The 14,396-nt window shown below is 40.3% G+C and overlaps 2 protein-coding genes across 3 annotated transcripts in view; one reads left to right on the top strand and one right to left on the bottom strand.

The window, feature by feature from the left end:
• Positions 1 to 256: 256 nt before the first annotated feature.
• On the bottom strand, positions 257 to 6,749 carry LOC121626260. Its single transcript, XM_041964651.1, has 10 exons — positions 6,440 to 6,749; positions 5,526 to 5,822; positions 4,235 to 4,531; positions 3,385 to 3,492; positions 3,224 to 3,277; positions 1,834 to 1,869; positions 1,700 to 1,738; positions 1,571 to 1,603; positions 1,420 to 1,467; positions 257 to 635 (listed from the first exon to the last, which is right to left on the bottom strand). Exons 1-10 carry the CDS (start codon positions 6,525 to 6,527, stop codon positions 574 to 576), a joined length of 1,062 nt encoding a protein of 353 aa, XP_041820585.1. The 5' UTR covers positions 6,528 to 6,749; the 3' UTR covers positions 257 to 573.
• The window catches only part of klhl5 (kelch-like family member 5), a 49,221-nt gene continuing 41,556 nt past the window's right edge, over positions 6,732 to 14,396 (top strand). The window contains exon 1 of one of the 2 annotated variants that reach the window (XM_041964627.1): positions 6,732 to 6,854. In XM_041964627.1, the coding sequence (XP_041820561.1) occupies positions 6,814 to 6,854 (41 nt within the window). In that variant the 5' untranslated portion in view covers positions 6,732 to 6,813. The remainder of the gene's footprint in view (positions 6,855 to 14,396) is intronic. The other variant, XM_041964609.1, reaches the window with a different exon arrangement.

Raw genomic sequence — 14,396 nt, 5'->3', positions numbered from 1 at the left:
TTCCCATTTCTTCCCCTTTTCTTCAACCACCTGTGGAGTTTCAGCAGCAATCCCAAGGTGCTCTCAGTGCATCTGTTTTTTTAACATCCAGTGTTAAATTGGCTCTTCCGGGCTGCAGTTACATACTGTAGATCTCCGGAAGAGATCAAGCACTCTCTTCCCCTTCTTTACATCTGCTTCTTCTCTCTTAGAGATACACTGACACAGGCAAGAGACATATTTAGCGCCCTCTCAGCTATAGCCATCTGGGGTAAGGCTGGTTATCAGCCGTGCTTCTGCCTTAGACTACAAAATGATTTGTAATGCGAAATGAAAAATGTTTGTTAGCCAACTCATTTATTAAGGTTTGGAGACTTTGCTAATATATTAAGATCCCCTCTCTTCTAATAACATGCCCTATGACTGTTTGAGGATGAGATGTTGAAAATAAACAATATAAACAATTTATCGGACTTCATGTGTCTCAGATGTTTTTATTTTCACCTTAAAGGTGGCTGGTAATTGAAATAGTCATTTTTGTTTTCCTCTGCTGCACTTTGAGCCCATTTCTGTCCTCCTCTGGCTGCTCATCTGTCACCAGGCCTGCTCCTCTGGGAGGGAGGAGGTGGAGGGGTGGCTGCGATGATGCAGATTTGCTAAATATAGACAAGATAGAAAAAGGGAAAAAAAATTAAATAAACAGACTGGAGTTCAATGACAGTGAGGATAGTCAGAGTGGGGTGATGTTCACTCTTAGCAGAGATACATTGGATTGCCTGTTACAGTAAATTCATTCAGGTTTGAGAGGATGGAAGCATTGTATGAACAGTATCAGTTGTAGAAAGTACATTCACTCAGTACTGCACCAAAGTACATATTATTTTCTTTTAGTTTTAATTTCTACAGCGTTATACTTCTACTCCACTACATTTATTTGACAGTGTTAGTTACTGGTTACTTTGCAGGTTCAGATTATCCATACAAAATACAATCAACGCATGGATTCTGAGGCATTTTTATAGATGAAGATGCCCAGGAGAACATGTAATGCACTTAAAGTTGTCCCCACCTTGACCTGCTGCAACATGAAGCTGATCCATGCACAGTGATGCATCAATAATTACAGTATAATCCAGCAATCTAATGCATATTCTGAAATGTACCAGTGTGCAAAATGAGTACTTTTACTTTTTGGTAATTTGGTAAATATGCTGATGCAAGTATTTAGTATTTTTACTGAAGTAAAAATTTCAACCTGTGTCACAGAGTATTTCTATTTTGTGGAATTGCTACTTTTACTTAAGTAAAAGTTGTGAGTGCTTCTTTGTGCACTGTTCATTTTTATCATAATGGTCGTCGATGGAAACAAATTTAAGAACAAAAGTGAAAACTAAAAGTAGCCTCTTTCAGCTTCTATGACTGTTCTAATGGTGAGTTTACCTGTATAACACTGGTCGACATTTCCATCCAGCAGAGTTTCTACATCATCTGAAAAATGTTCGTGAAGACTATCAGCACACAAAGTCACAGAGAGAACTGTATGAGCATGTGATCTGATTCTGTTCAAGAGTCTGGGTGTATGATTCCCTACCGTGACTATCAACTTCTTGAATGGGTGAGAGTTCTGTTCATTAAGAAAAAAAAGTGGTCAAAGGACTGAAGAAACAGATTAAATTAAATGATTTTCATCCAAACTCTGTGCATGCATTTAGGCACTGACCTGGCCAAGACCTGGACCCATTGGACTGGAGGATCATCCCTATTGGACAGTAAGAAGCCATTAGAATTTAAACTTAGAGAATAAAAAGAAATCATGTCAAAAAGAAGATTGCAGTAGAGTTTATGAAGTGTTACCTTTGGAAACAATGATCTCTGTGTGCTTCTCACCATCTAGTTGAAGTGGAAACATACAGCAGATCAGGCCTTTTTATGATTATTCATTCATCAAGAAATGAGTAAACTGTAAAAAGGAAATTTGATTTTATTGTACAGTCATGATTCCAAAGAAGCTGGGATGTTGTGCAAAGGTAAACAGAAACAGAATGTGATGATTTGCAAAACACTGAAAAATCATATTTAACTGAAAATAGCACAAAGACAACATATAAAATGTTGAAACTGAGAAATTTCATTGTTTTTGAAAATTACATCCTCATTTAGAATTTGATGCCAGCAACAAAAAAGTTGGGACAGTGGCAACAAAAGACTGGAAAAGCTGTGAAATGCTAAAAGAAAACAGCTGGTGGAACACCTCACAATGAATCAGGTTAACTAGGAAAAGGTGAGTAACATGACTGGGTATAAAAGGAGCCTCCCAGAGAGGCTGAGTCTTTCTGAAGTAAAGTTGTGGACGGCTTCACCACTCTGTGACACACAACAGTGCAACAATTTCAAAATAATGTTTCTCAAAGTAAAAATTGGGCGATTTCATTGTCTACTGTTCATAAAGTACAAAAAACATTGTCTGCAAACACAGTTAGTGCACATGACATGGATAACCTGCATATTTGTAAAAGCTCCACTGATACTGAATGATATATTCAGGTTTTGGAGCAACATATGCTGCCAAGCAGACAACGTCTTTTTCTGGGAATGCTTTGCTTAGTTCAGCAAGTCAATGCCAAACCACATTCTGCATGTATTCCAACAGCACGGCTCTGTTGTAAAAGAGTCCAGCTGCTAAACTGACCTGTCTGCAGTCCCGACCTGTCACCCATTGAAAATGCTTGGCGCATTATGAAATGTAAAATATGACAAAGGAGACCCTGAACTGAGCAGCTGAACTAGTACATCAAGCAGGAATGGAAAAATATTCCACTTTGCAAATGACAGCAGTTTGTCTCCTCAGTTCACAAACACAGTGTTGTTAAAAGAAGAGGTGATGCAACAGAGTGGTAAACACGACCCTGGCATCAAATTCTAAATGAGGATATAATTTTCAAAAACAATGAAATTTCTCAGTTTCACCATTTCATGTGTGAAACCGTGTGCTATTTTCAATTAAATATGGGCTTTCAGTGTTTTGCAAATCATCCCATTCTGTTTCTAATTACGTTTTACAGAGCATCCAACTTTTTTGGGAAATGGGGTTGTACTTAGTGGTGTTGGATTGAGCACTGCCATTGAACCCTGTGCATTTTAACTCTTTTCTTGACATTGAGACATTGAGAGAGAGAAGTGTGTATCTGGCTTTACCACCCAAACACAACAGAACACAAAACAGAAGACATTATTCTAAATTTACCGTTCAGCTGGTGGCCAGTGAAGTCATAACCAACAGGGTGCACCTTGGGCTTTTCTGATGGGAATAAGAGACTTTTTTGAGTTAACTTCAAAAGCTGAAACAGTGTGTGTGTGTGTGTGTGTGTGTGTGTGTGTGTGTGTGTGTGTGTGTGTGTGTCTTACTGCACAACCGTCCCCAGTAGACTTGTCCAAGCACAGTTGTGACTACAGTCAGCAGCACCACACACAAAAGAACCAGCCAGAGCACCCTGAACATACACCGCCACTCATCTGGAGGACAGAGACAGATTTAGGTACGACACACATTTGAGATGCTGGAAACAGCAAATGTTTTATGTTAATGCTTGACTTCACCAATGAATTGATTGCATATTAAACTAGTTCATATCTAAAAAGAAGAGATACAGACATGTGGATATAAAGACAGAAATGAGGAGAAATAGGGGGAGAAATAATAGCAGGAGGTAAAGATACAGCAACAAACACAAGCAGAAAAGGAACAGAAAGAGAGGGGATGGAAAAGGTTGGTGGAAATTGGGCAAAAAAATTAAAGTTCAATGGATTTCCAGCTTTCAACACACACACTCACACACACACACACACAGAAACACTGGAAAATATGACTTAGTCGTAGCTTTAAGCTTGGGGGAGTGTTGGAGAGCTGAATACAGAGACAAAAAGCCAAAATCAATGCAGCCTTGGAGATACAGTAGATTAAGATGAACTGTAACTCTCAGATCATACAGTGCAGAGAGAGGAAGGAAAAAAAAGTCACAGAGCCGAGGCTGCAGTCAAGAGAAGAAGAACTGAGGGAAATTCGCTTTATTAAAAAAAATGACCCCACTGTGAACTGAGAGAGAAGAGCGGTTTGAATGAGATTTAACCTCAAATGAGAACTGATTGGACAGTTTCTTCGTCTCTTATTGCCTCCTCTCCCCTCTGACCTTAAAGTAAAGCCACACCGACCATGCGGGGAACAAAAGAAGCACCGCTCTCTCATCCTGACACCAACCTTTTGGGATCTGTTTCCATGGCAGCTTCTCCTTTGCTGTTGCACTCAAAACTGTTTGATTGGGGAGCCAAAGGAGACAGTGGTGTTGATTGGCTGACTCCGTGGTGGACAGGGCGGGGAGACAGCAGTAAAATGCCTTCATCTGTCCTTCATCATCCTTCTTCTTGCCCTCCTCTTCCTCCTCAGGTGGGTGGAGGTGTAAGGAGCTGTGGTTACTGTGACTGTACAAGGTGAGGTTCAGGGTCTCTGCATCTCTGAGCTGAAGCTCCACTGAAACCTCGAAATGTACCTTTAAAGCTGCAAACAGATGGATAGATTAAATACTAATGTTCGAACACAACAACAAGACAAGCGTTTACAGCGCTAGCTACAGTTGCTTAGAAAGTTAGCAAGTAGACCTTTGAAGCAAGTCTTTTAGGCTTAGGAAGGTAATGAAGTAGTATTTTTCATCGGGTTGTTCATGTTTATATTAACTGTGCGAACAGGTAAGTACACATAAGGCCAAGTATCTAAGATGCAGTTCTAGTAGTCACGTTAGCATGCTGATGTTAGCGTTAGCTCTAAGCACCACTCTAGCATGGCTGTAGATGGCTGAAAACCCTGAAATGATCATGATAATTGCAACTGCAAATTGTATTTAGGCACATTAAAATGAGTGCTTAGCAGTGAATGTTAATGTCAGCATGTAATGCTAACAAGCTGATGTTACCATCTTAATTTGGTGTGTTAGTTGTGTATGTTAATATTTGCTAATTAGCTCAAGGGATGTTGTTCGGCAACATTGTAATCCAGTATAGAATCCACTTACTGACTCTTATTTGGTTTATCTATTAACATTTATATCTTAAATAACTAAAGGCTAAAATAACTACCACTCAAAGCTTTATATTAATCGCCCTTTGTTAGCTGAGAAACACTACTGACGGGGGCAGCTTAATTAACCTGTAGCTATAACCTGAACATTGAAATAAACAGAATAACATATGTTATTAAATGCACAGCCTCCTGTACTTCAGCTTCTTCGTCCAAATAATGAAGGTCTTCATTTAGGTCTTCAAAGGCCTTCCAAACTATTAACTTGACCAGATCAAAATGTTGACATGATCGGACAGGATCACCAAAGTCATAATGATTCATCCTCTGTGGACCATAAATATCTGAATACATTTTCATAGCAATCCATCCAATAGTTGTTGACATATTTCAGTCTATTAAACCGACTGACATCCTTAGAGTCACATCGCTAGCATGGCTAAAAGCAGCAGAAGCTTATCTTTAAAAACTGCAATACCTGAAGATGAGATGTTCCTGTGTAATTCTGTCATGTCCATATCTGTTTCACAGATGAACCAGCTCTTTTCTGGGTCTTCACTGTCTCTCCTGGAGTCTGATCCCGGATCTGTCATGTTGCTGTGGTCCTTTTGCGTGCAGGCCTGCTCCCACTTTTCACGTTCTGCAGTCTGTGACGGGTCGCACATGTCCTTCCTCCTAATTTCAGCATCCCCGATCTTCCCATCTCCTCCAGACTTCACCTGATTCCCTCGCTCACACGGTCGGTAGGGCAGACAGAGGAAGTTAACTTTTGATGCTGAAAGGAGAGAGAGAGTGAACAACAGAAAATTCAAAGTGATTTCTCAGCAGGAGCAGGCTTAGAGTGGAAAAAAAGCAAAATGTTCCAAAGTCAGAAATCAGAGCAAGATCTCAAAATGGAGGCTGTTGCCTCCAGTTTATATCTGACAGACAAAGACAGACAGGAGAGACACAGACAAAGAGTGACGCCATTGAAGGCAACACGTGCACCAGTACAAAGCCTAAAGCAAGCTGCTCCCAAAAATTGAAGCTTTCAAGGCAACACAATACAGAAGCATTTTCAAAGCAGCTGTCAGTCAGTGTTGTATAGAGCTATATTTGGGAGTGACTTTTAACTCAGAAAGACAGAAAGAGAGAGAGGTGAATCAGAGTGAGTCTACATGAAGAGGAAGAAACAGGACAAAGTGACTCAACAACATAAAGTTTACTTCTATCAAAGGGTGTCCTTTGATATAAAGTTTGAACAAAACTGAGCCAAAGCACAGCCACAGTTCTTCCTTTTTAATGCTTCAAAAGGTTGTGAACTGATAGTGAACATCTGAAAAAACACACACAGAACGACACACACTCACAGAGTGGATAAACCTCCATCTAAACCAAAGCTGGATGACCCACCTCTGTACAATGTGAAGAATTCTGGGATGCAGACGATGAAGGCGAGGATCACGAGGATGAGAAGCTTAGTGAGTGCTGCTCTTGTCATGTTTGCGCCATAAGATCACACACACCGTCACATACACACAGTTCTTCAGGCTGACACAGGCATGACTTGTGGCGTGTGGTATCCGCTTCCTTTTCTTGAAACAAACCCATTCATTCACGCCCTGTCTCTGGCCGTCGGACCAGCCTTCGGTAGGGGCTACGATGCCCTTACCGTGTTTCTCATGATTCTCGCAGGGGCAGGCAGCAACTAAACACGACACGTGCACAATACAAAGCAACTTCACTTCCTATTACACTTCCTGTCATGTCCTCAGAACGAGTGAGAAATGGAGAGTTGCAGAAGCGACAGAGTTTGCATCCGTAGAGAGTAAGTAGAAATGTGTGTCTCTGTGGGTGTGGTGTTACGATGCCAACTCTCCTCTCTAAAGAACAGAAAAATAGACTTTGTTAGACTTTTGAATTGAGAAACAACACAGAGGCAGCTGATCAGTCATGTGCCGTACTTGTATGTATTTGTACAGATCAGCTTATGGTGGTCAGAGACAGAAACAAGCGTTAAGAAGAGAGAAACCAGGATCAACCATGGTGGACTGTACCCACTGTTTCAGTGTATATATACTGTTTATATATATATATGTGTGTGTGTGTGTGTGTGTGTTTGTGTAGGTCATGATTATGAGAACACTTTCATAATTTAATTAAAAAATGCAAAGTTATGATTACTTCGTAATAATTATTTAGATCATAAACATCAGATACTACATTATAATTGCGTGATACTAAGTCAGAATGATGACTTACTATCAGATAATTATTAGCCATTATGTCATTTTTAAGAAGGTTTTTCATAATTCTGATGTATTAAATCATAGATCAGATAGTAAATCACAATTATTAGATCCTTACACATAACTAATTTTTTTATTTTTTAGAGCTGATAGGTGTTTCTATTACTGCTGCAGAGGAAATTACCTTTCTATTTATTTTTCTATTGTTTTCATTTTATTTTATTCTACTTGATCTCTGTTGGGTGTTTAGTGTGGCTCAGATTTTATGGTTGGGTTTCTGAGAGCCACTTATCTTGGCATGCCTGGGACAGGAGCAGACACACACACACACACACACACACACACACACACACACACACACACACACACACGGGATCAGACAAACACACATACTCAAACACACAAACACAGTGATGAGCATGGCTGGCAGGTGGAGCCTTATCTCCACTCCGCAGTGGCTTGCTTCTCTCAGGGCTCAGTCGGCAGCTTAGAACCAGATGGAAGCAGCCAAAACTAAGAAAAAAATCACTTTCGGCCCTTTTATGTTCAATCGAAGCTGCTTGACACTTGAAGCATTTCCAAATATTTTGTGTGTATGGCTGAAATGTGTTTACCACCATACTACCTGGGATTGCTGACAGAGTTGTGCCATATACAGTAGCTGTGTGTGTGTGTGTGTGTGTGTGTGTGTGTGTGTGTGTGTGTGTGTGTGTGATATTTCCATGTGCAAGACACTACCTTCTCACCTAATGTGGCTCAGTGGAAGCTGTTCAGAATTCGGATCTTGTATACAAAAACACTCTCATCAATAATGTTAATAAAAACTGTACAACCAGTACATTTCAAATTAATCAATTCCCATTAATTGCTCGAGAGTCTTCAGTGAGTTTACAGCAAGTCAGCTCAACAATGTGAAATATAAGCAGGAAAAGGCCTACAAAACAGAGACAGCCTGTAAAGAGGCAAGCAAAATATTCAACGTACAGTATAAGGTGAATAAAGTACATTTTTCAAGCAAAAGCCTCATAGAATGATTTATATCAATGTGTATCTTTAAATTTTGGACTGTTGATTGAGCAACTTCAGGTCTAGGTCATTTTGATGGAGAGTCCTTTCGCTGTATTTGACATTTCATGTACTAAATTATTAAACATTTAATTGGGAAAATAATCAGATCAGAAGAAAATCATCTTTAGCTGCAGCCCTAGTTGCCTGAAAACTTCAGTTTAAATATATAAAAAGATACAAAAGCAGGAGTTTTACCCCTCTTCCATCTATTTAATGCTCAGTATGTTATCTCACAACTCCACACAGACGACACAAGCTGAGAGTTAGAAGATAACAGAGGGGGGTGAAACACTGATCAAAACACGTTTTATTGGCTCTAGTGGCAGAGTGAAATTGAGCGTTCCACATTTTTTTAGTTGAGCAGCTGGAAACACCTCCAGGATCCTCAAGTCTCTTTGAAACCTAGTTAGAAAACCACAGGTAAGGACTTGCTCTGCTTTACGGTCGTGTGTGCGATTAGTAAACTGCTGCGATTCTGTGTTCACTGACAAACCAGCATAAAGATGAAAATAAAACCTTGTATTTCCTCATAGCGTGAGCAGAACGTTTAACCTGCCAAAGATCTATCACAACTGTTGTTGATCGGGTGGAAAGTCCAGCAGATGGAAGATGTAAATCTGAGATCTGACTGAAGATGCCTGGAGAGAGTTGAGCCCTCAGCGGATCTGACAGGTGTTCAAATGCTCTGGACTCAGGATGTTATACCCTTCTCCACCACTTTACTGCTTTTCCAGCAGGAGTGCCAAAGTGTAGGGATGTGAGTAGGTTTGCCAGAGTCTGCTGCTCCACTCAGAGCAAGGCATCTTGACAAGTGGCCAGATTACTCATGAATTCAGTATGGATAATGACCCACACCGAAGAGATTTTGGTTACCCCCCCATCCTTCATCTAGCACCACCATCAAGATCAAAATTCACACTTGAATCACACTTTTTATTCATTTTGGCCTATTTGGCTTCTTGCAGAGATTGAGGAAAGAAGGTTGCTGTAATTTTCATATCTGTACGCTAAATGAAGCTCGAGGCCGGAGACGATTATCTTGAGAAATAACCCTGCACAGAAAACCAACAAATTGCTTTCACACTTCTGTATGGAGTAAATACAAAACATTAACAATTACTGGGCTTTAGAGGAGCTGGGAGGCAGATTTTGTCACGTTTGGACAGAGCCAGTCAAACGGATTCCCCTTGCTTTCAGTATTTACTATATGCTAAGCTAGGCCAGCTGTCTCCTTGCCCCAAGCTTCATGTTTAACAGACTTACCAGCATGAGTGAGAGAGTGAGTCTCATCTAACTCCTGGCATGAAAGTAAATAGGGGTGTTTTCCAAACTGTCAAACTATTCCTTTAAATTTTCTTGCATACAGATTTTCTTTCCATGCCCCCTCCCGGTGCTGAATCCTAATGTTTTGCTAGCCCAGTGACCTTTCCTCCAGTGTTACTACACTTACATTTTCATTGTGCACAAGAGAAATAAAAATTCATAGCAGATTGCCATTAAATTAAAGCTCCCAAGATAAATCTTTTGATTTTAATGACCCTAAAGTTCTCACTCTGGCACTGTCCTCAGGACAAGCTTAATGTTTTTAGTTCTTTTGCAAGAATGACATTATTTTTTTCATTTAGTCCAAAACTTTTATGGGCTGCAACAAACTCTGCAGCCTCCAAAGATCACTGGCAGAATTTTAGATGTTTAGTCTCGTTTATAGCACATTCCCAGTTGTGGCGTGCATTCAGAACATTTCCACCATTTGACTCAAACAGGTGATTTGTTCAGAATTAAGCGGTTCTGTAGCACACTCAGCTAACAGTACACATCAGTCACTTTCAATGCTGCAGTCACCAGCATGTGCTCCAGTAATTTGCTGAATATGAGGAACATGAACTATGCAGGGTCACCTCGGACAGATATCACTCGAGAGACACTGTGGGGTGTTTTTGGAGCTCTGCGTTACTGCAGAATCTGATGTTGAGAGTTTAGAGATTGAATGTAACAGCATGATGAGATTAGGGATTTAGGTACAAGAGAGGATATTCAACAGGAGGCTACGCTTCGCAGGCGCAGCGCAGGTTGTGGTTGTATTTCAGGCATTAGATGTTGTACATTTGATCCCTTCTCATCACATCCTCGCCGGGATGTCTGAACTTAATCCCTGGATCTGCTTTAAATGCTTTACACAATGATGTTCTCGGATAGGCTAAGGCATCAATAGCTACAATGACTTGAAATTCTCTTTCATTCTTTTTTCACCTTTACTGTGTGGAGACATCGACAGAGAAAAAGAGGTCAAGCAGGTTGCTTTTGTATTTTTAATGCGGTTCATGTTTTTTGTGTGTGATCGAAGCATCATGTTTTGTCTGCTGGTTCAGTAGAAAAGCTTTTAGAGCAAAGAACCAGGCAGGAAGCTCAAACCACACTTCAGTTTAAAGGCCATCCTGTTTTTGTTTTTTTGAGGGGGGGTTGTAGTCTAGTGCTGAGTGACTGGTTACAGATGCTAAGGGGTCTTTTTGCCCACAGCTGTGAAACTTTCCAATAAGTGTGATACTGGCTTGTTTTCCGAGATATGGGTTATATTTATGACATAACTGTAATGGTTTTAGTTCATATTTATTTTTTGCCCCCATTTTCAGCCACACGTGTTATGGTCCACCTTTTACAGTGTAGTGATCAGCTGTAATGCATTTTGTGGCTTGGCCTCTCCTGGACTACACTGAATATGTGTTAGTTTCTGTGTTAGTGTTACTGCTTTTGCATCATCTCTTTCATCCGTTGTCTGCTGTGACCGAGTATAAACCCACCGCGATGTCACCCACTGTTTTTGGACCACCGTTTTGAAGCCTCAAGTTTGGCATCATAGTCTGGCTCATATTTTTGGAGCCAGAGATGACCACATTAGTACAAGATAACCATTGCAGTGACATTTTATACATTTATATTGCAGAAAAGATGAAACTTTCCAACTTTAGTAATTCCTCTAATTTGTCATCTAGTGCCATCATTGGGCCAAACTTCTAATTCGTCCAATACTTTGGTTTATTAAACACTTAAAAAAACGATATTCAGCCTCACTTTGTGTTTAGGCCTAATTAGCAAATATTAGCATGCTTACACGCTTAACTAAGATGGTGAACATAATAACATTTCCTGCTCAGCATGGTTGCATGGTTAATTTTGATCATGCTGACTTTAGCATTTGGTTCACAGAGCTGCTGGCATGGCTGTAGGCTGCTAAAAAAAAAAACCCTGACATGATCATGCAGGTTGAGTCAGGCCAGGCTGAGAGCTTGGAAGTTCATTCTTGACATTTGGGAACCTTATAAATACTAAATAATACAAACTCAAAGATCCACTTACTGGCTGGAACGGCCTCTTATCCTCAAGCTCATCACAGCTTTCCTCAGTGAATAGAGCTGGCTTAGTATCATCATGTGATATGGTTGTGTACAGGAGTGAGATCGTAGCGCCTGTCTCTGCTCAGATGTCTTAAGTGGGTTGTGAATGCCTCTGAGGTCTTTCTCTGGACATCAATCTCCTGTTGGATGACTTTGACCTTTTGCCAGTCGATGCTGTGACAGCCGACATTCTGTTTTCTGTGTTCATTTAGTCTCTCTTTCAGGGTCCTTGCAATTTCAGTTTCCGGCAGTTGTGGCATGTCACAAACCACTCCAGTTTTCCACTTGGAGCTCTTTCTGGACCTCTTGTCTGTGTTGGCAAAGGATTCGAAGCCAAACGCCAGCATAAACAGATATTAGACCATTTGTAAAGCCTTATCTCACATGAAATGGTTTTTATGGACCATTATAGCAGGGGTTTAAAACTGAATTGCATCACACATGTAAAGATTTTTCCAATTTAGCGACATATAAAACCTTCGTAGTTTGATTTGCAGCAATGTTTGGATACAAGTGAGCCTTTATTTTTGCCTTTTGATTTTCTATGACATACATGTACAATAAGAAAGAAAATACTTTAAGTAGTAATTGATATTTTTATAATAACAATGTCTTAAACGAGAATGTGAAAGGGGTCGCCCGTGGTGATGAACCTCCAGAGATTTATCTCCTGAATGTGCAGCTTCTCTTAACTTCACGAAGCTCATTGTTTAGTTGCCGCTTCACTTTCTTGGTTGCCTCATACTGCTCTCATAGTGTTGATTTATCCCATAACAGGCTTCTGTTTCCAGTGAAAAACCCCTAAAAACCCCACTGTACACTACCTGCTCAGCACCAACCTGCAGAAAGACACAGTTCACAACTAGCCGGTGCATATAGTGGAGCATTTAGTAGCTAAAGAGACAGAAATTTCCTTCAGAAGTTGGAGGAGACCAAACACAGAGCTACGTCAGTGAATATCGGATTTAAAATACATCCATTGGCCAGAAACGTACAGCTCCAAATGAATGATAAATGAATAATGTTGCTGCATAAGTGGATGTGTAAATTGTTTGCTAACAAGGTGATGAAACATATGTCAGTGTTGTGCTCACAATATGTTTCCGCTGTGCCTAACTGGCCTTTCTCAACCTTTCGGTTTAAATCAAATGCTGTGCTTATTGACAGTGACTATGTCGATGGTATTTTGTAATGATAAGCAGTGTGAAAGCAAGTTAAAGGAGAGACAAATAGGGGAGAAAAAGTGGGAAGTGAGGTGCGAGGTGTGAGCATGTTTTTCCACTAAAAACAGACCTGGAGGAGGAGGAGGAGGAGGGAGAGCATGGTGATTTAGTGCTGTGTCAGCAGTAAGGCGTCGTCTGGCTCTCCAGAGACGAGGCCACTGTGAAGCTTTATGACTTTTTATGGAGAAATTACGATGTTTCACAAAGAGATTATCATTATGAGCGAACATTTAGAGGCGATGAAGGTTTCCAGACTTATCTTCCTCGTGGCTCTAATATGTCTGTCTGTCTGTCTCACTGTCTGTCCTTAATGCTGTGCTTTATATTAGTCATATGTGATCTGAATACAGTTTGTCCTTGATGCTTTCCTTGCTTCCCCACCGTTCTGTTTGGCAAAGAAATACAAAGTGTTCTCTTACACTGTCTCAGAGTTTCAAGGTTGTAGTTTCAGTCGGGGGGGTGGGGGGCGGGGCGGTAATACTTCAAACAGTAGCACACACGAAAGTGGGCTAAAGTGAGGTGAATTTATTGGAAGCTCAGAGCCATCATGGTGTTGCATCTCTTTTGTATCCCTTTATGTTTCACCTTCTCTCTTTTCTCCTCTGCTGTAACCTTTACTTGGTGAGAAAATGCCACGTCAATAGAAGCTTTTTAACATGAGGAAAAATCAATGCACTCCGATTGCACCCTTTTTCAAACCTGCCTTCTGAACAAATGCATGGTCCTGCACAGGAGGTGGTTGCTGGGTAAAAATGTTCTTTTCTTCAGGAGAATTTCAGTAGTTTTACACACTTTGCATTGCTATGGAAATGAAAATCCACAGGCTGTTTAAGGCTCTCAAACCCCTGTTTATGTTGACATGACTTAACACAAACACTTCATACATTAAAGCGCTTTATTGGTCGCAACTCACGGCATCAACTTTTATTGTCCGGAAAGGGAAAGCAGACTTGTGGCAGGGTTGCAGTAAAAATGTAACATAAAAACAATAAAAACACACACACATACACATTTGCATAAAAGCTCAATAAAATGCTTGATAAATAGATACATCATACACCCATGCTCAAACATCTTTGTTGACACTCAAGAGTGATATTTTGTAATATTTTTATTTCATCCAACAGTTTGGAGAAAAATGCAGCCCCTTTATTCTAAACATGCAAAAGTCAGAAGTGCTATATTTGTTGCATATGTATTTATTCAGAGGACTTAATTTTTTATGAAAAACACTTAATGATACTCTTATATTAAAACTGAATAAATGACTATTTATAATGTGATTGTTGTGGCTCATAATAACAAGCCCACTGAGAATTACCACCCAACTCAGCAGCTCCCCTCAGCTCTACACTGCTCTCCACTTGGCTCTCAGCTCATTGTTTTGGTTCTTACAGCTCAAGAGATCAAATTAGAGCGACAGAACAGAGACTACAGA

The sequence above is a fragment of the Chelmon rostratus genome, chromosome 3, assembly GCF_017976325.1.
Source record: "Chelmon rostratus isolate fCheRos1 chromosome 3, fCheRos1.pri, whole genome shotgun sequence".
Taxonomy (NCBI): Eukaryota; Metazoa; Chordata; class Actinopteri; order Chaetodontiformes; family Chaetodontidae; genus Chelmon; species Chelmon rostratus.
The sequence above is the reverse complement of the archived record's forward strand: the minus strand, read 5'-3'. Positions and strand labels throughout refer to the sequence as shown.